A 25,084-nucleotide genomic window follows, 5' to 3' on the forward strand; every position below is an offset into this window, starting at 1 on the left:
GGAGACGGGAGCATATCTCCACTAGCTTAATGCCTCACTCTTAATGGATTTTTATTCAACTTTGACTATAATGCAAAATGGGTTCTCTTTGCTTTTAAAATCCTACAGGGATTTGCAATACCCTACATCTTGACACCAGCCACCTTATCCATATACGTTGGGTTTTATACCTCACTCTGACTGAAGTAGCTGAATGTTTGTTCTCCCCTTCTGCTCGTTCCATTCTTTCAGTTTTAACCTTCTCTTTCCCTATGCAATGCAAGAGCAGATAGCGGGGGACGGAGAGAAGAGGGGGCTTTTTCACTTGAAATGCCCCATCTAATTTGAATCACTGTGCCACTGAGCCTCTCTCTCTCTTACATCAACGGATTTTGCTGTTAACAGTTGATTGACAATTTATACAAATGGTGCTACATAATAACAAGAGCAATATTTTTAAAATTATAAACCAAACTAAGGGCCTGCTTCTGCTTCTAGCTGAAGTCGATGATGGTTTTAACATTGACTTTTAAGGACTTGGCAAGGTCTTTATGTACAAAAGACAAGGGAAAATGAAGCTTATATTGCCTAGAAAATGCAGCCATTGATGCAAAGTAAGTTCTGATTTCTTGCAGCTCTCAATTGTGTTTCTTGGTGCTGACAAATTACAGCAATATCTGGGATGATGGAGAGACCAGATCCAAATATTATCCACAACTCAGACTTAACAACGTTGCTGTGATACATAAAAACTCTCCTCTACCCTGCAGGAAGCTTTAAATCAGCAACTCATAGTTCCTACCGTGAGACTACAGATAGCTAGAATGCTGGTTGAAACCAAGGACAAGTTTTTTCATTAAATGTTTGCTCCTTTTTTAAATTGCAGCCTGTCCAATTGGCTCTAGAAAGCAAATACACTGTGAATCACCCAGTGCCACTTGTCTGGAATAAATGCAATGCAGCATCAATATATGCCCACGCGTGTGTCCTTTTCCCTTGGTTTCAAGCAACCTCTTTCCAGATATTCTCAGCTGCTGCTCAGCTATATTGTGCTCCTCACTGTATCTGGAAAAAAAATGGAGCGAGTTTATGTTCTCATCACCACAAATATGTGGTAGGGTATTCATATGCTGATTTAGCTGGCCTTACAACATTTGTGTAAGGGAGCATCTCCTCACAATTTCACCCAGATTGCCAGAAGGAAACCTACAGCCCTATGCAATGCTGCATAAAACGTTGAATGAGAAAATGCTGCAGTTTAACTGCAGGACCAATATTTAGCACAGCAACTGCCCAAGTTGGTCCATTGCCTCAGACAACATAATGCACAAGGGCTAAATGTGCCTTCCATGCTCTGCACAGAGCTTACACGTGCATGGCAGTGACTTACTGAATGAAAACTAATGTACCGAGACTACAGGAAGGGTTACTCATAAAGTCTGTGAATACTTTACACGTTTGGTAAAAAACACCTGTGCCAATTGCAATAAGACAACAATATGTTCAAAACATTAACTGAAGCAGAAATTCACACTCATTGGCATGTTATCTGTACATGCTACAAAGGTTTCTGGTACATGACTACATCAGGATGTGAAAAATGGGACATCGAGTTATATTTCTTAACCCATTCGGGTTGACTGGGGAAATCAGAACTGTACTGCAGTTTTAAATTGGGCTTTGCCATGTATGAGGTATCATTCTGTGCTGGTATCTCTTGCTTGGATTAAAGTGAGCTGAAATTCAAAGCAAAGGAGATACTGTTTCAGTAACAGTGGGGGATAGGTTAATACCGGGTAGCAGAAAAAGAGTGAAAGTCAGCAGTTTCCTTGGTTCCACTATATATTGACCTCAGGCATCCCTTGACCTCCTAGTGCCTCAGCCAATATGGCTGAAAAATTGGGTAAACAACTGGTTGAAAACCAAGTAGTGTCTCTGTACTGAGAGTTCTTGAATAAATAAATAAATAAATTATACATCATGCGATATTGGAGGAAGACAATTTTTTAGCTGTCTCTACATTTTAAACCAATCAGTAAAATGCTTTAGAAGGAAGAGAATACTGGGTAGGTTGCTTAATTTGTCTGGGCAGAACTGAAGCCATAACCTCATTCTAGATCATAACCGTAACCCCAAATATAGATCATGGAAAGAATGCTCTTATGAAAAATGCACTGCCAGTGACATCAATCTATGAAAAAGATGTCAGGGCCATGTTAAACTTTAACTGTAAGAAATATTTTGACATTTGTTTTGATCCTGAAATGGGATGAAAAGTCAAAATATCAACTTCTATTCAGGAATGAAAAGTTTAGATTCAGACTTGTCAAAACAGAGGTGTCTGTAGTGGGGTTCTGTAAGGACCAGCTCTTGGCCCTATACTATTTAATAATTTTTATCAATGACATGGAAGAAAACATAAAATCTTTCCTGATAAAGTCTGCAGAAGACACAAAAATTGAGGGAGTGGTAAATAATGAAAAGGAAAGGTCACTGATACCAACTGGATCAGTTGGTAAGCTGGAGGCAAGCAAACAATATGTTTTTCAATACAGTGAAATGTAAGATCAGACATCTAGGAACAAAGACTGCAGGCTATATTTACAGGATGGGGGACTCTATCCTGGGAAGCAGTGACTCTGAAAAAGATTTGGGGGTCATGCTGGATAATTAGAATAACATGAGCTCCCGGTGTGATGCTGTGGCCAAACCGGCTGATGGAATCTTTGGATGTATGAACAGAGGAATATTTAGTAAGAGTGGGCAGGTTATATTACTTCTGTATTTGGCACTGGTGTGACTACTATTGGAATACTGTGTCCTGTTCTGATGTCCACTATGGAAAAAGGATGTTGTAAAACTGGAAAGTGTTCAGAGAAGAACCACAAATAATTTTTCTCTGAGTTGGATTAATTTAATAAATTAGAAGAACTTTAGGGTGAGTTTCACACTCTATACAGTTTGACAGAATGGGGTCTTGAATGTCTTGATAATGAAATATTTACACCCACTCATTGGCATGTGAAAAGTCCCCATGTAATGTTCCAAAGCAGGTTTTCATTAGAATAGGTTGGCAGGATGCTGAGGATTCTTTTGTAGCATTCTGTGTGTATGGAAAACATGCCTTATATCAAAAGACTCAAGGAGCTATATCTATCTAGTTTATGAAAGAGAAGCTTAAGGGGTGAGTTGATCAGAGTCTACCTTCATGGGGAATAGAAACTTGATAGTAGAGGGCTCTTCAATGTAGCAGACAAAGATACCATGAGATCCAATGGCTGGAGGTTGAAGCTAGACAAATTCAGACTAGGAACAAGGTGCACATTTTTCCATGAGGATAATTTACTATTGGAACAATTTAACAAGGGCTGTGGTGGATTCTCCATCACTGGCAATTTTAAAATCAAGGTTTAGAAGTCTTTCTAAAATATAGGTTCTAGTTATGCTTTAACAGGAATTAATGCAGGGAAGTTCTATAGCGTGTGTTATGCAGCAGGTCAGAGTAGATGATCACAATGGTTCCTTCTGGTTTTATAATCTATGAATCTATGAAAACTCTAATTATCAGAGTAAAATTACTCTGGATGTGCATAATGATAATGCTTTTCACCCAATGATCTCAAAGCACTTTACATCATTAAAGGATTGAGTCTCACAATATCTCTGAGAAGTAGGTAAGTATCAGTATCCCCATTTTTATGATGAGGAAAACTGAGGCATAGAGAGGCAAAGTGTGACATGACTAATGTCGCACAGGAAACCTACTGAAGAGCAGGAAACAGAATCCAGGTCACCTGACTCCCTGTACTGTGCTTTAAATACAAGATCATTCCTCCTCTGATTAACCTACGCATCGGCACAGTTCTAAGGGCCCTGCGTCAACACACACACAGGTGTCACTACAGGAAGGCAGGAAGCAACTTGAAGAAAAGGAGGGTGGATACTAATATTGGGGGGAAGATGAACAGGGATTTCCACATGTTATCCTGAAAAACCTAGGGTTGGCCCTAGTTTTAATCATCAAGAACACATGTTGTGTGCAATATCTATGACTAATTTTTTTTCATGCAGTACTTGGAAATAAACTCATTTTAAGGATTACAAATATTTTTGGTATTATGTAGTGCAGGCTGTGAAAGGCTTTTAACAAAATAATTTCAGTAAGCCTTGATGTCATGTACTATTCTCCACGCTTCACAAACACAGCCAAGTCATGAGGCACGCAGGGCAGGGTGCAGCTATGGTACTCTGCCCCCATTGCAATTAGTGGTGATGGAGTGATCAGTGCATTCATCAGAAGAAACAATGAAATTGCATTAATTCATAGCTTTAATACCTATATCAAGTGCAGACACTTATGTATGAATAGGGTATTGATTAGAGAAAGGGACAGCTCAACAACAAAGAAAACGAGATATAATAGGAGAGCAGAGTTAGATAGACAGTATAAAACTTTTTCCATTTGAAGTGAACAATGAAGAATGCTATTATTAAACTTCTCCTGCTATAATACAGTACATTATACAATATAATTAATGCCCATCCCAATAAGCAATATGCGATCACATCTTTTGCAAATATACATGAGCAAGTCAGAGAATTGATGGGTGTGTTTTTCTAGCTCATTGATATCTGGCTACTGCATCAGAATTATCCTAGATGCGTGGTTTATGTTTTCTTGAAAAGTGGATTTCTCTCTCCCCCAAAGAACAGCCAATATGATCTTTCAAAGAAATTGTAACTAGGGGATGCTGAAATTCTTTAAAAAAAAATAAATTAATGGAACTCATGATTTTTTCCCCCAGATAAAATAATCACTTTGCTTATGGAGATGAGATTTATTTTTCAAAAAGTTATTTCTTTACAATATTCATTTATGTAAAAAAAAGATTTTTTTCAAGACAAATCACCTGTATTACTATAGTTACTAACTTAATATCACAGGAAAATGACACTTTATGTAGAAAAATATCTTTGGTACACCATACAAAGTCTCACAAGCTTTTCTCTTCACAGCCCCATTTATACATTCACGCTAGGTGACTATGAGTATGTGGGAATAAATGCCAGATGTCCTCTCTTACCTCTGAGTCTCTTCAGTCTCTGCTCCCTCCTCCTCCTTCGCACAATCAGCAGAAGCACAAAAAGCAGCAAGACCCCCACCAAGATACAGGAAATGGTCACCAGCATCTTTAGCCCTTCGTTGGTCGCCAGACCTTCCTCACTTTGGACAACTGATTTAATGAGTGGAGGGATTGTACCTGGAAACAGTGTCATGACATTAGATGCCTATTAATGAAGAGAAAAGGTTGAGTTTTCATAGAAACTGTACTGTATCTTCCAAGGGCATACAAGCCATTAAGAGGGTTTTGTCAACGTGGTATTACCTTCACACATGACATATTTAACTATTACAAAGAAACTGCAGATCTAAAGTCTAACCTATGTGTTTCATTCTTTGCTATGGGAAATTAGTATTTGTGTAACAGATTTACATCATTTATCAGGTATTCCTTTAAAAAGGAATGTACATTCACTGCTATGTACATCAAATGGGCCCTTTAAACAGAAACATTCTTGTATCAGGTGTCTAAGTGGGCAGCACTGCATTGATCTTGAATTCAGATAACCTACCTGCTGCTAATTCTGGAGCTGATAAAGACTTTCTGAGGTTTAGCTCATGAAAGAAATAGGACAACAAGGGTATGAGGAAGCCATGAGATTTTAGAAGTGGAGTAGGGGAAGTAATTTATAACGCACAGCCATTATAAGTCAGGCAACTTGCTCTTTTCATTTTGGGATGCATTTGCATTTTCAGCATCATTCCCTGATGTATGGTCTGTAATACTTCACTCTTTGTTTTCCTTTTCAGGGATATGAGCAGCATGCAGCACTTTCTAAAGAAAGCTGTTTAAATCGTGAGAAGGTTCTCATTCACTTCCTGATTACTAGTAACCTGCTATATGCATCCACAAATGAGGCTATAAAATGTAGATTTGTGTGGAACATGAGTAGAAATATGTAAGTATTGTGAACTCTGATGACTGCAGATGGATGTTATTTAATTTTAACCAGCTACGGAAGCATAAAACTGGCAATCTGCTTGCTGAATGGATAGGAGGTTAGGATTAAAAAACAGATACATTCTCTTTTACATCTGTACTCCTGTATTGTGTCATATGGCTGTCTCTCATTATGTAGCATACAAAATCATACGAGTATTATGATGTGATGCAATGTAAGTGCCATAATTACAGGTCAAATGTAAAGATCTACACCCTTTTTGCAGAATAGCTACTTGTTTTGTACATAATAAGCACAGTGATACCCTAAAAGACTTTGGGTAACCACAGGATGTGCCAACGTCCAAGGTTATCTCAGATACTTCAGCACATTTATTTTCATACGGTAGCATTTTTCATACACATTGTGTAGGGTTTTTTTTCCCTTTGCTGAGCTACAGTGTTCACGTTATACCAGAAATAATGTGGTTTAATAGGAAACCAAGAATAATAACAGCTTTATAGAGTAAAGCATGAAAACTCATTTACACAGAACTAACGGAAATGGTTAGCTAAGGAAATGACAGAGAGAATGATCAGCTAAAGATATGGAAAGAGCTGCAAAATAATGAAGGGCAAACTAATCTCTGCAAAGTAATCATCCCAAATTCTCCTGAATATTAATGACTAAAATTTGCCTTCACTTACAGTTACATATACCCTTTGGCTGAGGAGAGAGTTAGGCTCAGTAGTATCTAAAAATATGTCTTTCGCGATGCTATATTTTGACTTAAGTGGTATTAAAATAATGTCCTAACTTTAAATTAAAACCTCAGTTTTTAGGTAAATACATTAAATGTTCTATAGCTATTCTAAATAAAGTGCAAACCTGGTACATTATAGATGAGCACTGTTAGTTTAATACAATATGTACCACAAGTTTAATAGAATTATATATGCTTCACCCAATCAGTGTATGATGTTTAGTGTGTGTAATTAGTGCTGAGCAAAAAACAAAATTTCCATCCCATGGCAATTTCTGATATTTCAACATTTGTTTTCATCCCAAATTGCCATTAAAAGTTAAAATATCAAGACTTTTCACAGAACAAAAAGTTATAAATAATTTCAGTTTGCAAATGTTTTGTTTTGGATCAGTTCAACATTCATCTGCATCTGCCTGAGCTGCTGTGGTGCCTCATAGGAGTTGTAGTTCGGGGGCCTCATGACCCCATTTACCCCTATGGGCCAGCCTCCCCAGCCAGCCTACATATCCCATGATACACTCTGGACCTGGTACTCCAGAGTGTCTTACTGCATTCCAACTATTGTTGGCTGTTGGATGGGCCTTTGTGGGCCTAGTCAACTAGTGTAGTTTAGAGCTGCTACTGAACTGGTCTAATTTATTCCAGGATTAGTACTGAACCAGCCTTAGAATTAGGGATCCAAAACTGGCTCCTTTGTATTCCCCGATGCCGTCCCCGCCCCTATGCTCAGTGGATACTTACAGCTAAGAATCCAAACCTAAGTATTTTGGTTTGAATGTAACTGAAACGCAAGCAAAAATAGAGGGGACACAAAATACTGCAAACTTAAACCACTGGGAAAGGTTAGCTGACATGTGTGGGAACTGAAATCAAAGAATTTCACAGAGCTCTAGTATGAATGCTCTAGCCTTTCAGACCAAGTGGCTGTACAGAGCTTTATGTTTTAGGGCATTTAACCTAACACCTATTAGCTGTTCCAAACCAAATGCAAACCAAATAACTGAAAGGATGTGCAATTCAGAATTTTCTGCTAACTTTCTGAAGGTTTTACCCAAATTCTACTATTGCTAATAAGCACTCGTCTGTAGCACTTTACATCTTAAAACCCCAGAACAATAGTCCTTAAAACAACTTACAGTACGTACATTCAGAAGTATTATTATTTCCTTTCTACCGGTGGGGAAATTGAAACAAAGACTGGTAAAATGACTTGCCCTAAGTCACACAATCAGTCAAAAAGGTCAGGATTAGCACTCATGAATAGAACTGGTTGGAAATTTCACATCTGAATGATTTTCTAATAGAAAATTCACCTTCTGCAAAATCAGAATTTTCCTAAGGAATATTTAAATTTTGCCAGAATATTTTGAGTTTCCATTGGAAAATTGTCTCCAGCTCTATGGCTCCCCCTATCTTGGCAGCCCACCAGAGAGTAGTTAGGAGCCAGAGAACATGAGGAGTATATTTCATTTTGGCAACACTGAAAAACATCCCTGCGGCTGGAATGTTTTGGTGTTTCTACAACAAATTATTTCAGAATTTCATGGTTTTTGTCTCAATTTGGGATGAAAAAAATCCTTTCATTTAGATAAAATTCTGCTTCCCATCCTGCTCTACAAACTCTTCTGATTCCCAGTCATGTGCTCATTTTTCTAGATCAAACTCTCTTTCTCTAAGGCTGACTGTAGCCACTTTGGCTGTAGATCTTCACTACCAAAGCATTGTTATCAAACAGGATAATCAGTGTCATAAATGTCTGCTGCTCTTTGTGAGATTTTTCCAGTTGACCAGAAGCAGTGCCCCATTGAAATATAAATACTTTTACAGTTTTATTGTCTTCTTATTGCAGAGTCCATATCGCAGCACACAAAGTTAAATGGCACTTAGATAACGTCATGTGAATTAAATTATTTACCGTCTACTGACCAAAAAGCATGTGAGCTGCCTTTAGAAAACAGTTTTTCATATGAATTTAGGGGCTAACTGCTCTAGTTCTTTTATTATACATTCTGGTCTGCCCCTTTCACAACATCCCAACTTAATGTGCAGCTTAAAACAGCAGATCCAGTCATGCGGTAATTATTGTGCTTGGCTTTTTTAAATGTCAGGAAAAGGTAGAAAAACTGTGTGTGAAAGGATTGAGAAGGAGGAGACAGAAGGGCCTAAGTAAAACACTAAGAAGTCAGCTGATGGTACTTGAGTTATAGCCAGCACTGATTGTATAACACAGTAAGGAAACCTCCTGCACCAAAATAACTTACTACACTCAAAAAGGACTAGTTTTAACTGTTAGTCCAGCACTCTGAGTTGTTCAGTGTTAGGTTACTTAGTGAGTTTGGAGTTCTGTCACAAAGAAACTCCAGGGAATGACACTGCAGCCAATCACACTCTTTCTGGTGATGGTTGCAGGCACCAGTCATAAAAAAAAAATCAAAATGACTCTTGGATGGAAGAGAAACATTAGATATTACACAAAAACTGCATCTAAACCAGTGGGTCTCAATTTATTTATCATTATAGGCCATATATGTGGCCCACAATATGTTACCTGGGCTGCAGAGGCTGGGTGACAGGGCAGTGGCAGCCCCCACCCCGACCCTGGACCCCTGGAGTTGTGGGGCCAGGCGGCTGCCCCATCCTGGACCTCCGGAGCTTGTGGGGCCGGGTGGCAGCGGGTTGAGAACCACTGATCTAAACCAAATACATAAAATGGATGCACTTACTGCCATCATAGTTGAGTGTGGCAAATTTGGCCTGTTTCTCTGCACAGCCTGCACTGTTGCACACTCTCATTTGCAGTTCATACCAAGTTGCTTCCTGGAGGTCATAAAGTATGTAGGACTTAGAAAGTGACGTCCGCTGAGCCGTTGTCCATACTGTGGTCCGAAATGGTCGGTACTCCAGAGTAAAGGAGGTGATTGGACAACCACCATCATTCCAGCCAATAAGGTTCAATCGCACTCGAGTGGTGTTAATACTGGCAAAGAGTTCTTGTTCTTTGGAAAACTGTGGCTCTAAGATAAAGTATATTTTAAGTGAAATACTTAAAATAAATAAAAGTAAATAAGGAATAATTGACAGGACGGTCCTGCCTTTTTCATAAATCATTCTCAAAGTGTCCACTAGTCAGCAAATTTTTCTCCCCGTTTTAAAATGTTTTTTTTTTTTCCAGAGACCCAGATTTTTAAACCCAGAAATAGTGTGCATGCACTTCTGTGTGAACTGGACTTGCACAACTCAGTTTGCACTTTTGCACAAGTCAGTTTGAAAATCTACAACCAACATTTCAGAATGTTATTCACTGCTGCCCAAACAAAAACCAAATATATAGAAAACTAAGTGAAAGTGTAATAGAAAGGCAGGTAAACTTGGAAAAAAATTGTATATTAGTGAATTGCCCTTTAGGGCTATATTCTTCCTTTGAAGTAGAATTGATAAAAAATTTTCAGCCGTAAATTTTGGGATATAAGGGACTTTGTCAAAATCAAAATATTTTGTGGGAAAATGTTAATTTTGACATAATCTTCTGTTTTTGTGATGGGAAAACTGAAAGCAAAAGCATCAAAATGTTGACATTTTGAAATGAAACACTGTTTTGTTCAAAAATGTCCAATTTTTTTGTTTTGAAGTTTCTGAATCTAAACTTTTCATTCCTGAAAAGCAACTGATATTTTGACTTTTCATCCCATTTCAAGATCAAAACAAATGTCAAAAATACTGGAATTTCCCATGCTACGGAAATTCTGTTTTCTGACTAGCTCTACTTTGAAGCATATGGGCAAGTCTCATTAATGGTAGAGGGAACAGACGGTATATCTTTAAATTAACAAAAAAGGACAAAAAACTTCAGATTCAGAGGTAAAATTTACCAAATCATTTTGGGATATTATTACCTTAAATCAAGAAAGAGAAGCAGCTAAGGTGCACATAAGGGCTTGTACTGCTAACCTATTCTGTCATGATAAAGACATAGCTGAAAATGTTTTCAGAGACAAGGTAGCTGAGGTAATTTACCCCTTCTGCTTAACAATCTATCCCAACTTGTATTTAGTTCAGAAACTCTGCTTCCTTTTCCAGACCTTGAAAGCTTGTACCTTCCACCAACAGAAGTTGGTCCAATAAAAGATATTACTTCATCCATCTTGTCTCTCTCATGCCCAGGGACCAACATGGTTACAACAACAATGCAAACAATGTTTTCAAAAGCAATAACAAAATACTCAAAGCAACTAAAATTGGAACATATGTGTTTCTCTTTCTAACCGTAACAACAGAATTACTTCTATAGCAGGATGGGAGAGTTCACACTCATTAACTGTGTGAGTAAACAGGACAGCAATTCGGTACCTTTTCCAAGTGTTTTGGCCTCTATGATCTCACTGATGCGTCCTGGTCCCACTCCATTTTGAGCAGTTAGTGTGAACTTGTACCAGGTACCACATTTCAAGGTTTCTAAACGGTAGGATCGTTCACTAGGGCTAATGGGAAAACTACCCCACTGCTCACTATTATCTTCAGAGTACTGCAGTATGTAACCTGCAAGAAAAGCAAAGACAATGATAAACCAGGTACCTAACTTCTTTAGAAGATACTAATCACAAATTCTGCTGAATATGACATGATATTATGAGGATTTTATATATTAGGAAACCTTTTAGCACAGAAAGATATTGAACTCTCTTCTTACTGGATTAGTTCCAATAGATTCTGTGTAATATAAATATATATGTGACTTGCATACGTGACTTCCGTGACCTCTGTGACAGACACAGAGCCCTAATCATTATTAAATGCCAGGCCTATAAAGAGAGGATAATTTAGTAAGAAGTTGCAATTAACCTGAATTCTATTACCTCGGATAGAACTACCACCATTGTCTCCAGGTATCCAGGAAAGAGTGATAGAAGAAGATGTGGTTTTGGACACAGTAAGTCTTGGCTGGTCTGGTGGCACTGGATGGGAAGGAGTTAAAAATAGAAAATAGATTTAAATGATTATGCATAGCTTTAAACCATTCTAACAGTCATTTATCAAATAACTGTTTTGTGTGGCAAAAATGCAAATTATTTCTGTCAAAGTGTCTGCATAGTTGACATCCTCAGTTAGGAGCGAGCAGACAAGCTCTCATTTTTTATATTTAAATTTCTATACAATTTTATCTTTCATTTTTCCCCACTTTTTCTCTGAACATCTGTATTTCTCAGCACTGCTATCCTGCAGGATCTCCTTCCAAATGACCAGGAATACACTTGGCCTCTCATAATTAACTTTCTATTCATTTTCATGCCTGTTTTAAGTGCAATGGCTGCAAGTTTAGCTGGGGGAAATTGAGGCCCATTTGCAAATAAATGGCACAGGCAGGGATGCGTTTGCACCAAATAGTGGTAATTGCATATGCAAAACTGGGTACGTACACATTTTTCGTTCGGCTCCATGTGCTGAAAATTTAGCTGTGTGCGTTAAATGGCACAGGAATGGAGTATCTCTGCCCTGAGGAAATCCAGCTTCCTCTTTGCAAAAGCTGCTTTTGCAAAGCCACAGCTCCTCCAGATGTTTCTCTTCCACTCGCGATGCCCATCCACATGGAGGAGATGCAGCACTACCCACAAGAGGTGGGTGAACCTGGAGAAGTTTTGGTTCTGTTGCTGTGCACAGTCTATCAGACCCAAGAGTCTGCCTGGACATAGAGGATGGATTCCCAGAGCAGAGTGCGTCTGGGGCTGATTGTGGGAAAGTGACCATCCCTCCCTCTTTTTCACTGTGACAACATATCATGATTCCATCACGTGAGCTCATCTTGCAATATTCTGGTTCATTTTGGCAGACTCATACATGGCTTTGATTTCCAACAGAACTATTTATCTAGTCCTATTATGTCAACTGAGAATTCCTGAATGTGGGGACTGAAAATGCAGTGCATCCTGTGGACTCCTCGAAGAGGAACATTTGCCAAGCTAATGCTGTTTGTTAAAAAATGAACAAGTAGTGGTAGGTGAAATTCCAAAGAGTTGATTCAGTTTGGATCAGAGGCCTAGGGTCTGAATATTTATCTAAACGTTATCTGAATCACTTGGGTTTGCAATTCTGAACTAGAAATTTGATGAGAAAAAGCTCTAGTATGATTTCTGGGACTGCCTGGTTAGAGTCAGGCCAGAAATATGGCAAGGAAAATTTGTGTGGTATTTAGTCACTTCACGTCCCCTTCTGCTCCTAGTTTGAACCAAGAGAGGCAGAGGTTCAAGATTATCATCAATTAATATTTTTTAAAAAGTTATATACACTTCACAATCACAACACAGGTTCAGTTCAAGTCGAGGTTTTGTCTGAGAGTTTGGATTTGTTTTCTCTCTACCAAATCAGGCTTATCCATCCTTACTTTCAGGTACTGATGAGTGGATAAAAACCTTTCTGCCATTTGCCCTTTTCTGAGGGAATCCCTGCCCCTATCATTTACACATCTACATGTTCCTCCTAAGAATTCTATGATGTATTCCATACTGTAAGAAACACCTCTGAAATCTCTAGGATTGGAAACTAGAGCTGATCGGGAACTTTTTTTATGAAACGTTTTTTTCATTAAAAAATGCCAATACATCAAAACAAAACTGTCTGAGAAACAGGTAAGTTTAATGAAACTCCTGGCGTGAAATTTTTTTGGAGAAAAATTTTGAAACTTTGAAATTTTATTTCACTGTTTTCAAAATGAAAAATTCAGTTTGTCCAGTTTGAAATGACTTTTTGTTTAGAAACCTAAGCCAATTAGAGTGAAAAAGAGGCACGAAGAAAAAAAAAGTCAAAATCAAACATTTTGAAATGATCAAAATGAAATGTTTCACTTATCCTGAACTGAATTATTATTTTTTGTTTTTGGTTTGTGAAAATTTAGTCCTGATTCAGAATATGGAAATATTTTCACACTCTTCAACATATTCCCAGGATTGGAAAACTGTTTCCCACTCAGCTCTGTCAGAGACATCCTGCCCAGAAATGCTTGCAGGGAGCAGAATCTTAATATAGGTTTCATCTCTTTTTTCACCATAGATGGAAGAAGTGAGAAAGAAACTGGAGGCTGAAGCAGGTGAAATTGAACACTATGGGTGAAATCCAGACTCCACTGAAATCAATGGCAAAACTCCCATTGACTTCAATGAAGCCAGAATTTCATCCTATAGGTCAGATTCACTAGCATGCTTCAGCTACTAAGCACTGTTCTAGTGACACAAAGCAGCTGTAAATACAGCTGGATTTATGGACTCTGTGTTCCCCAGAGCAAAGCAGATGGAGTAATCTTCTGCTGAAATTCCCATTCAAGTCACAGGACAGCAATTTGATCCGTGCTGACGTGAAGCAAGACCACCAATTTCACCTCGTTTATAGTTGGGCTGATCTTAGTTACTTAACTCGCTAAGTACAGTATGAGTGCTGGAGAAAAAATAAACTCTATACTCCAGGGAAGATTAATTACATCAGATGTACTGTACCATTGCTCCCTTATTCCTTTTGCTTTGGCACATTCCACTGAGAGTTACTGAACATATTACACACTAGAAGAGTGAACATAAAATTTTTCATCACAGTTCTCACCTTCTCCACCTAAGATCCCACATATTGGATGCCAATCTCCCTTTATTCCAAGGAATTAATAGTGATTTGCTTTTAATTATTGCAGTTTAATAACTTTGAGAATATACAATTATGAAAGTATGTATCAGAGTACAAGAAACAAGGCTTCAACTTAACATTATTTCTGTCCCATTTCTCTATTTCGATCATGTTTCAGACATTACAAAAAAGCATCCATGCTTCTTTGTTGGATTTTAGGTGAGTTAATGCACTCACTGATATTTGTTTCAAGGCTTAATAGATAGGGATACATAGAAATACCTACACTGCCATAGAGACCACCTCTCTCTTTGTGTTCTAAATTGCTGGACTGCTTGAGCTGACAATTTTTAGGATCGTATATCTGGGGACTGGGAACAGAGTGTTTTCCAAAGAGTGTTTCATGTGCTCAATTCAGTAATATATTTCCCATATCTGATAAGTTTTTGACAATTAAGGGTTATTTGCTCAAGGTTTGCACTGAGGGGGAAAGAGGAGGAGACTCTTGTGAGTTGAGGGATCTTTCTGTGTGTGTGCACATGAACATTGTGTGTTTTGTTGACATTAGTGTTATATATATTTTCACACTGTGCACCTAGCAATACCATATTGGGTGACTGTATACATTTAAAAATATTATAGGAGGTACCTGGTAATACCTGATAACTAAGATTATAGTAGGGGAAAATATTAATACCCCCTCTTATAGTCACCATAGCTTTCTGTACATTTCTCCTTTCATGCTGAAGTTTTCCATGCTAGGTCTCAGTCCAGCAAAATTTGATTTGGGAAGTTTAAACAAAATTCCTTCAGCTATTGTTAAATTTTGCAACTTTAAAATGATATATTTATATATACATAATAACAGTAAAGCATAAGATGCTATTTTCCTTGTGTAGAACTCAAAACCAATTGAAAGTGAACACTTTGGACCCGATTCTGCAAATGCTTATCCACATGCTTAACTTTAAGTGCATGAACAGTCCCATTGAAGTCAGTGACTTTATCATATTAATTTTTAGCTTGCAAAATGTATACCATAAAATATACAGGATGATAAACTGCGAAGCAGCCAAGTCACCGTTACTAGGAGAACCTTTCTTATGAATTCTCATGTCTCATTTTTGATTATTTAAATTTGCAAAAATATTGTTTATACATAGACATGCAAACACACGCGCACACACACACTTAAATATACATTACACACACTCTCACACATTAACTAAGAGCCATGATAAGACTGTCAAAACAATTATGTAAAAGGTCCAATTGGCTTACCTTGCACCTGCAAATTCAAAATAATTTCATCAGATCCCCAGTTGTTACTGGCCACGCAGCTGTAATATCCAGAATCCTCTGCTTTCACAGTACGGATAACAAAGCTGCCATTGCTAAAGATGCTTCTTCGCCCATCAATCATCACTAGACTGGGCGTCCCGTTACTACCTCACAGGAAACAAAATGCATACATTAAAGAAGTTACAATCGGATTAAAACAAACAAAAGAAAGAACAGGACCCCTTTTAGTTAAAGCAGCACTAAAAGCCTGCTGCTGGAGAATGCCAATGGTCAATATTTGGATAAGTGGGAATCCTGGCTATGATTTGAATAATAAAGGAGAGGGCTCCCTCCTTAATTATCCACCACTTCAAAAAGTACAACCAACTCGGGACATAATGTAACTCAGAGTTGTACAATGCATCATAATCACTGGTATGGGACATGGATTGCTCTCTCATAGCTTCCAAGTATCACTGCTGATCCAATATTTGGATCAAATTATTGCCCATACAGTTACAAGCATGGCTCTCCAACGCATGACCAGTATGTTTAGAAAAGAGCAAAATGTGTGTCGTGTACTATACTCATGAATGTTTTCTTTTTAGAAAATTACTACTATTGGCATTTACCATGGATTTTGATTCACATTAGCAACACAATGATCACTGACACTACAATTATATTCCCCAAGCCTGATATCTAAATAGCAATTAAAACTATATTTAAAGTATTTAATATTTATCCCCTCTCCCCCCCCCCATTTTCAGTACCTTCTAACCCTTAAAGTCGACAAGTTTTAGTCAGTCGGACATTCTGAACTTCCCTTCTGCAGCTGTAATCAGTCTCTACACAGTGAAGCAAGGGTATATTCCTCCGGACACACTCATGCAGTGTCATGCCCAATCTTGCCTGTGATTTTATGCTAAAGTGCCTTATTCAAGCTACACATATAGTTGCTGGTTACCTATCCTTCATCCATTTGACTGTCGGAGATGGGTCCCCAACGGCCTTGCAAGGAAGGACGATATCCTTCATCCAAGGGGTTGTTACTGTGCCACTGAATGTCAGAATTCTGGCTGGAGCTGAACAATAAGAAGGAAGACTGAAACAGAGGAGCACTTTTTCATGCATTCTTTGGAGTAGAAACACACAAATGCAAAATTAATTATTTTTTACCAGCATTATCAGCTATTTATTTGAACACAAATAATGTATTTTTAATATCTGGAGGAAAGAAGACTGGGGATGGAAGAGCCTTGAAGTAGAATAAATCCCCAAAGCTTTTAATCGCTGAGCCCTCTTTCCTTTCCTCGTACTTTATGAGAACTTAATCTTTTGTATATTTATTGGTGGGAGCTAAGATGAAATGTTATATCAAAGGGATTCCCCTCTTCGAATTATCTTCTAGTCCACATTTTCTGGTAGTCGTATCTACAACATGTCAGAATCTTAAAGACTCTAGTTACTGAAGAATAGCATATAAGCATCCTATGATATCTCCTAGTTTCATTTTGACTAGCAAACACAAAATCTTATTCACTTCAGTGAAGTGAAAGTTGAAAACATTCTGAATTTATCAATAATTGTTTTGATAATTTCTTTTATGACTAATCTATGACTTCAATGGCCCAGATACTTCAAAAGTCAACACTGTTTTATTCCTGCTCTTGCTATAAACGAGACATTTTTTACAAGTGTCAAACCACCTTAGGCTTTGTCTGTATGGTCCTATGCCCCACTGCATAGTCTTTCTAAGGTAATCATGTGATCAGAGCTTGTCCCAATACCTGCTCTACTTCTATGTGAGTGGCATGGGTAGAAAGGTTCTTCTTTCTCATTTTCTAGCAGTTCATGGAATACAATGGGCTCTTTTGAAGCAGTCTTGCCCATTATCTATGTTTCAATCGAAAGTCATGTTAATGTAGAAAAGGAAACTATTACCCCAGATAAAACATTGTCATCTTGAACTCCCGTGAGTATCATCACTATTCACAGCCTGGTGAGAGTTAGCAGTTTAGGCTAGATACCTACTTTACCACAGTGGGATTGTTGGTGGAACTGCCAGGGTTCATAACCTGATGTGTGATTTTCAGTTAGGTCTATATTTTCTGGCTGAGACTGGCTCAATGGGGAAAAAGAGTGCCAGTGATTAAATACTAACATAAGAACATAAGAACGGCCATACCGGGTCAGACCAAAGGTCCATCTAGCCCAGTATCCTGTCTACTGACAGTGGCCAATGCCAGGTCCCCCAGAGGGAGTGGACCAACAGGCAATGATCAAGTGATCTCTCTCCTGCCATCCATCTCCATCCTCTGACAAACAGAGGCTAGGGACACCATTCCTTACCCATCCTGGCTAATAGCCATTAATGGACTTAACCACCATGAATTTATCCAGTTCTCTTTTAAACACTGTTATAGTCCTAGCCTTCACAACCTCCTCAGGTAAGGAGTTCCACAAGTTGACTGTGCACTGCGTGAAGAAGAACTTCCTTTTATTTGTTTTAAACCTGCTGCCTATTAATTTCATTTGGTGACCCCTAGTTCTTGTATTATGGGAATAAGTAAATAACTTTTCCTTATCCGCTTTCTACACATCACTCATGATTTTATATACCTCTATCATATCCCCCCTTAGTCTTCTCTTTTCCAAGCTGAAGAGTCCTAGCCTCTTTAATCTCGCCTCATATGGGACCCGTTCCAAACCCCTAATCATTTTAGTTGCCCTTTTCTGAACCTTTTTTGTGCCAGTATATCTTTTTTTAGATGAGGAGACCACATCTGTACGCAGTATTCGAGATGTGGGCGTACTATTGATTTATATAAGGGTAATAATATATTCTCAGTCTTATTCTCTATCCCCTTTTTAATGATCCCTAACATCCTGTTTGCTTTTTTGACCAGCTCTGCACACTGCGTGGACATCTTCAGAGAACTATCCACGATGACTCCAAGATCTTTTTCCTGACTTGTTGTAGCTAAATTAGCCCCCATCATATTGTATGTATAGTTGGGGTTACTTTTTCCAATGTGCATTACTTTATATTTATCCACATTAATTTTCATTTGCCATTTTGTTTCCCAATCACTTAGTTTTGTGCGATCTTTTTGAAGTTCATCACAGTCTGCTTTGGTCTTAACTATCTTGAGCAGTTTAGTATCAAATGCAAACTTTGCCACCTCACTGTTTACCCCTTTCTCCAGATCATTTATAAATAAGTTGAATAGGATTGGTCCGAGGACCGACCCTTGGGGAACACCACTAGTTACCCCTCTCCATTCTGAGAATTTACCATTAATTCCTACCCTTTGTTCCCGGTCTTTTAACCAGTTCTCAGTCCATGAAAGGACCTTCCCTTTTATCCCATGACAACTTACTTTAATTAAGAGCCTTTGGTGAGGGACCTTGTCAAAGGCTTTCTGGAAATCTAAGTACACTATGTCCACTGGATCCCCCTTGTCCACATGTTTATTGACCCCTTCAAAGAACTCTAATAGATTAGTAAGACATGATTTCCCCTTACAGAAACCATGTTCACTGTTGCTCAACAGTTTACGTTTTTCTATATGTCTGACAATTTATTCTTAACTATTGTTTCGACTAATTTGCCTGGTACAGATGTTAGACTTACCGGTTTGTAATTGCCGGGATCACCTCTAGAGCCCTTTTTAAATATTGGCGTTACATTAGCTAACTTCCAGTCATTGGGTACAGAAGCCGATTTAAAGGACAGGTTACAAACCTTAGTTAATAGTTCCGCAACTTCACATTTGAGTTCTTTCAGAACTCTTGGGTGAATGCCATCTGGTCCCAGTGACTTGTTACTGTTAAGTTTATCAATTAATTCCAAAACCTCCTCTAGTGACACTTCAATCTGTGACAGTTCCTCAGATTTGTCACCTACAAAAGCTGGCTCAGGTTTGGGAATCTCCCTAACATCCTCAGCTGTGAAGACTGAAGCAAAGAATCCATTTAGTTTCTCCGCAATGACTTTAACGTCTTTAAGTGCTCCTTTTGTATCTCGATCGTCCAGGGGCCCCACTGGTTGTTTAGCAGGCTTCCTGCTTCTGATGTACTTAAAAAACATTTTGTTATTACCTTTGAAGTTTTTAGCTAGTTGTTCTTCAAACTCCTCTTTGGCTTTTTTTATTACATTCTTGCACTTAAATTGGCAGCATTTATGCTCCTTTCTATTTGCCTCACTAGGATTTGACTTCCACTTTTTCATAGACTATCAGGGTTGGAAGGGACCTCAGGAGATCATCTAGTCCAATCCCCTGCTCAAAGCAGGATCAATCCCCAGACAGATTTTTGCCCCAGATCCCTAAATGGCCCCCCCTCAAGGATTGAATTTACAACCCTGGGTTTAGCAGGCCAATGCTCAAACCACTGAGCTATCCCTCCCCCCCTTTTTAAAGGAAGTCTTTTTATCTCTCACTGCTTCTTTTACATAGTTGTTAAGCCACGGTGGCTCTTTTTTAGTTCTTTTACAGTGTTTCTTAATTTGGGGTATACATTGAAGTTGGGCCTCTATTATGGTGTCTTTAAAAAGCTCCCATGCAGCTTGCAGGGATTTCACTTTAGTCACTGTACTTTTTAACTTCTGTTTAACTAACCCCCTCATTTTTGCATAGTTCCACCTTTTGAAATTAAATGCCACAGTGTTGGGCTGTTGAGAGATGTTCTTCCCACCACAGGGATGTTGAATGCTATTGTATTATGGTCACTATTTCCAAGCGGTCCTGTTATAGTTACCTCTTGGACCAACTCCTGCGCTCCACTCAGGACTAAATCGAGAGTTGCCTCTCCCCTTGTGGGTTCCCATACCAGCTGCTCCATGAAGCAGTCATTTAAAGTATCGAGAAATTTTATCTCTGCATTTCGTCCTGAAGTGAAATGTTCCCAGTCAATATGGGGATAATTGAAATCCCCCACTATTATTGGGTTCTTAATTTTGATAGCCTCTCTAATTCCCTTTAGCATTTCATCATCACTATCACTGTCCTTGTCAGGTGGTCTATAATAGATCCCTAATGTTATATTCTTATTAGAACATGAAATTTCTATCCATAAAGATTCTATGGAACATGTGGATTCACTTAAGATTTTTACTTCATTTGATTCTACATTTTCTTTCACATATAGTGCCACTCCCCCCTCCCCCGCCCCCTCGCACGACCTGTTCTGTCCTTCCGATATATTTTGTACCCTGGAATGATTGTGTCCCATTGATTGCTCTCAGTCCACCAGGTTTCTGTGATGCCTATTATATCAATATCCTCCTTTATCACGAGGCACTCTAGTTCACCCATCTTATTATTTAGACTTCTAGCATTTGTGTACAAGCACTTTAAAAACTTGTCACTGTTTATTTGTCTGCCCTTTTCTGATGTGTTAGATTCTTTTTTATGTGAATGTTTATCATCTGATCTGGCCCTTACATTATCCTCCTCCATCCTCTGCTCCTGACTAGAACCTGGAGATTCTCTATCATTAGACTCTCCCCTAAGAGAAGTCTCTGTCCGAGCCACATGCTCCTCTGCAGCAGTCGGCTTTCCCCCATCTTCTAGTTTAAAAACTGCTCTACAACCTTTTTAATGTTTAGTGCCAGCAATCTGGTTCCACTTTGGTTTAGGTGGAGCCCATCTCTCCTGTATAGGCTCCCTCTCATCCCAAAAGTTTCCCCAGTTCCTAATGAATGTAAACCCCTCCTCTCTACACCATCGTCTCATCCACGCATGGTGTAGAGAGGAGGGGTTTACATTCATTACTATAGGGATGCATGCTATAAAAATGCCTAAAATAGACAGATAGATTTGGACAATTAGGTCAGTCTATGGATGGTTCATCTCCTCTAATGATATGAGCATTACATTAAAATTATCCATAGTTGTGAACTCTCTGTCAAGAATTCACTTCAGATATAGAGTGGAGGGAAAAATGTGGCTTTATGTGCCTCTGACCCTGGAGTCAGTCCCTGGTGCAACTTAGAACAGCCCTTTGTCTGATCTAAGTTGTTTCAGGTTGCAATAGTACCCAAGGACCATTTTGGCAACTAGAAATCACCAGAAAAGAACAGATCTCTGGTCATGGGAAATGTGATCACACACATGCTAAAGTCAGCAAGGTATCCCATCTGAAAACATTCATGTGGATGTGTAATTATGTCCTAAATGAATGGCCCACAGACAGTTTTAGCAATATAAAACACAATTTTAAAGGTGCCTTCTAAATTTGGTCTTGCACCAGTTTGTGCCTACAAAACTGTTATTTGTGTACTCAAAATGGGCTGTCTGCTTTGAAAATGAGGCCTTTATGTAGTATGGGATGAATCTATGTGGGACAATGAATTTTAAAAATAAGAAAAGTGTGGTTGTCAGGATCAAGGGACTATTTTATAAGATGGCTCATAGAGGAAACTTCATTTCGTTCCACTTTAGCACATGCTTGCTTAAGCCATGAATTTTAAATGTCTATGGCTGCAGCAGCAGGATGTTCAACACAAGTCAATAGTGTGTTTTCTTCCACACGCTATGAGCAAGCACAGACTAAAACATTGAATCTGGGGAAGATGAATTTTCTTATGAACTGGAAAAGCTCAGATTGGTATTTTGAGCTGTGGGAACTTGGAAAATAGAGGTGTCATTTTTAATAGATTCCTTTTGTGCTACATAACACAAAGCTGTTTTGTTTTTCAATATGAAATTTGCTAACTTTAGGAGGGATAGTCTCACCGCAATTACTAGGGAGTTAGGCAAATAAATCGGAGGGTTCGGAGGGGATAGGAGTCTAACTTGAATCCACAAAAGCTAATAAATTCAAAGTTAAGATGGCAGCTCCATCTTTAACACATACTGTACCGAAGGATTTCAGCAAAATGTTACTGTAGTATTTTTGTTTCATAATACATAAGCCCTGTGGGGTCATGTTTTAGCTTTAACATAATGCATTTCCCAGGTATGACACTTAATGTAATTATTATTCAGTTTTAGTCCTTAAATCTGCATCTAAAAGCACCATGCTGAATTTGGATGCAACTATATTTCATAGTGCATTTTTAATACTGATATTCTTCAATCGTGCATGTTGATCAGAACTGACAGTTAATGATTCATTTTGTGCCAATTAGACAAACATGAAAATGAGAGTCAGCATCAAATGTAACTGAGATGTTTCATCTCAGTAGGTTCTTATCCTCTGCAAATCATATTTAAAGTAAAATCATACATAGAACAGGTCTTGAAGAGTGAAAGAAAATTACTTCTGTGGGCTGCAGTGGGACTGCTGGGATACATGAAGAGAAAATGAAGCCATATATTAGGTACCGGTAATCATTTTGGACTGTGATGCCTAGATTCTCTTAATGTGTGGTAGAAGCCTGAACTTATTAGGACATTTGCTCTGGTAAAAAAATTAATTAAAACATACACCAAAAATCAGTTCTAATGACTGAGAGGAACAGATGAAATGAAGCCTAGGTAGTAGGACTACAGTATATTGCTAAGAGAAAAAGCGCCAGACTGAAAATGCCCATTACTTGCTGATGCTAAACAGCAGCCAACAAATACCTGCTTACTCTACACGTGCAGGTACTTCTGAAACCACCATCCCATCAAGGCTAATGGAGCACTGTCTTGAGTAAATGATATCACCAGAATAGCATGAAGGAAGTCAGTCGTCACCTGTGATGTTGCACTGTTGTTTTCTGCAGTGCCATTTTCAGGTGCATATGTTTTGGGAAAGACTAACACAAGCATGACAAGACCACACAGTAGGAAAAGGTACTGGATAGTTAAAAACAAGCTAACTAAAACAAACAAAATCCCAAAGTCTACCCACAGACTGACCACCTGGAGTGAAATCCTGCTTCCACTGAAGACAATGCCAAACTCTCACTGACTTCAGTGGAGCCAAGATTTTACCATTGGAGTGTTTTTTTTAAGCTAGTCATTCTGTCTAAGAAAATAGCAGTTAATGCAGTCACTATAATTTATCTACAAAACAGACCCAAAGACACCTTGAAGTATCAGTAAAAGCTGCAATCCACTTGTGAGCAGAGATGGAAGGAAACTAGAATTCCTCCTGTTCCACTGAAAATTCCAAATTTTCAACAAAAAATAATCATTCCAAAAAAGTCCAAAAAATGAATTTACAAAATTTCCCATGGAACAGATATTCATTTCAGAAGTGTCAAGAGAATATTTCATTTTGATATTTTCAAAATGTTTCTGAGACTACTTAAGCTCTCTTATACTGACTGAAAATTTCTGTTAGTTTTTACTACTGTTTTGGACTACTGCAAGATCCCTGACTTGAAGAAAAAAATGTGTTCATACAGCAGAATTCCAGTAAAAGGCCTCACCAGGTTCCTACCAACCTTCTTGTGTAGTTTTCTTACTTTCTGAAGGTAACTTCAAAAGTTAATTCCTCCCTAGGTTACAAATCAGATTAATAGATTCATAGATTCTAGGACTGGAAGGGAACTCGAGGTCATCGAGTCCAGTCCCCTGCCCTCATGGCAGGACCAAATACTGTCTAGACCATCCCTGATAGACATTTATCTAACCTACTCTTAAATATCTCCAGAGATGGAGATTCCACAACCTCCCTAGGCAATTTATTCCAATGTTTAACCATCCTGACAGTTAGGAACTTTTTCCTAATGTCCAACCTAAAACTCCCTTGCTGCAGTTTAAGCCCATTGCTTCTTGTTCTATCCTTAGAGGCTAAGATGAATAAGTTTCCTCCCTCCTTCTTATGACACCCTTTTAGATACCTGAAAACTGCTATCATGTCCCTTCTCAGTCTTCTCTTTTCCAAACTAAACAAACCCAATTCTTTCAGCCTTCCTTCATAGGTCATGTTCTCTAGATCTTTAATCATTCTTGTTGCTCTTCTCTGGACCCTCTCCAATTTCTCCACATCTTCTTGAAATGCGGTGCCCAGAACTGGACACAACACTCCAGTTGAGGCGTAACCAGCGCAGAATAGAGTGAAAGAATGACTTCTTGTGTCTTGCTCACAACACATCTGTTAATGCATCCCAGAATCATGTTTGCTTTTTTTGCAACAGCATCACACTGTTGACTCATATTTAGCTTGTGGTCCACTATAACCCCTAGATCCCTTTCTGCCGTACTCCTTCCTAGACAGTCTCTTCCCATTCTGTATGTGTGAAACTGATTGTTCCTTCCTAAGTGGAGCACTTTGCATTTGTCATTATTAAACTTTATCCTGTTTACCTCAGGCCATTTCTCCAATTTGTCCAGATCATTTTGAATTATGACCCTATCCTCCGAAGCAGTTGCAATCCCTCCCAGTTTGGTATCATCTGCAAACTTAATAAGCGTACTTTCTATCCCAATATCTAAGTCGTTGATGAATATATTGAACAGAGCTGGTCCCAAAACAGACCCCTGCGGAACCCCACTTGTTGTACCTTTCCAG

At 38.5% G+C, this 25,084-nt stretch overlaps 1 protein-coding gene across 2 annotated transcripts in view; it reads right to left on the bottom strand.

Moving 5' to 3' along the window:
- The window catches only part of DSCAM (DS cell adhesion molecule), a 613,017-nt gene that overhangs the window by 53,556 nt on the left and 534,377 nt on the right, over positions 1-25,084 (bottom strand). The window contains exons 22-27 of one of the 2 annotated variants that reach the window (XM_034753123.1): positions 16,599-16,716; positions 15,632-15,795; positions 11,602-11,700; positions 11,096-11,284; positions 9,472-9,762; positions 5,064-5,240 (exon numbers count right to left, since the gene is read on the bottom strand). In XM_034753123.1, coding sequence (XP_034609014.1) covers positions 5,064-5,240; positions 9,472-9,762; positions 11,096-11,284; positions 11,602-11,700; positions 15,632-15,795; positions 16,599-16,716 — 1,038 coding nt within the window. Of the gene's footprint in view, positions 1-5,063; positions 5,241-9,471; positions 9,763-11,095; positions 11,285-11,601; positions 11,701-15,631; positions 15,800-16,598; positions 16,717-25,084 lie in introns of those variants that run through there. The other variant, XM_034753134.1, reaches the window with a different exon arrangement.

The sequence above is a fragment of the Trachemys scripta genome, chromosome 1 (genome assembly GCF_013100865.1).
Source record: "Trachemys scripta elegans isolate TJP31775 chromosome 1, CAS_Tse_1.0, whole genome shotgun sequence".
NCBI classification, from domain to species: Eukaryota; Metazoa; Chordata; order Testudines; family Emydidae; genus Trachemys; species Trachemys scripta.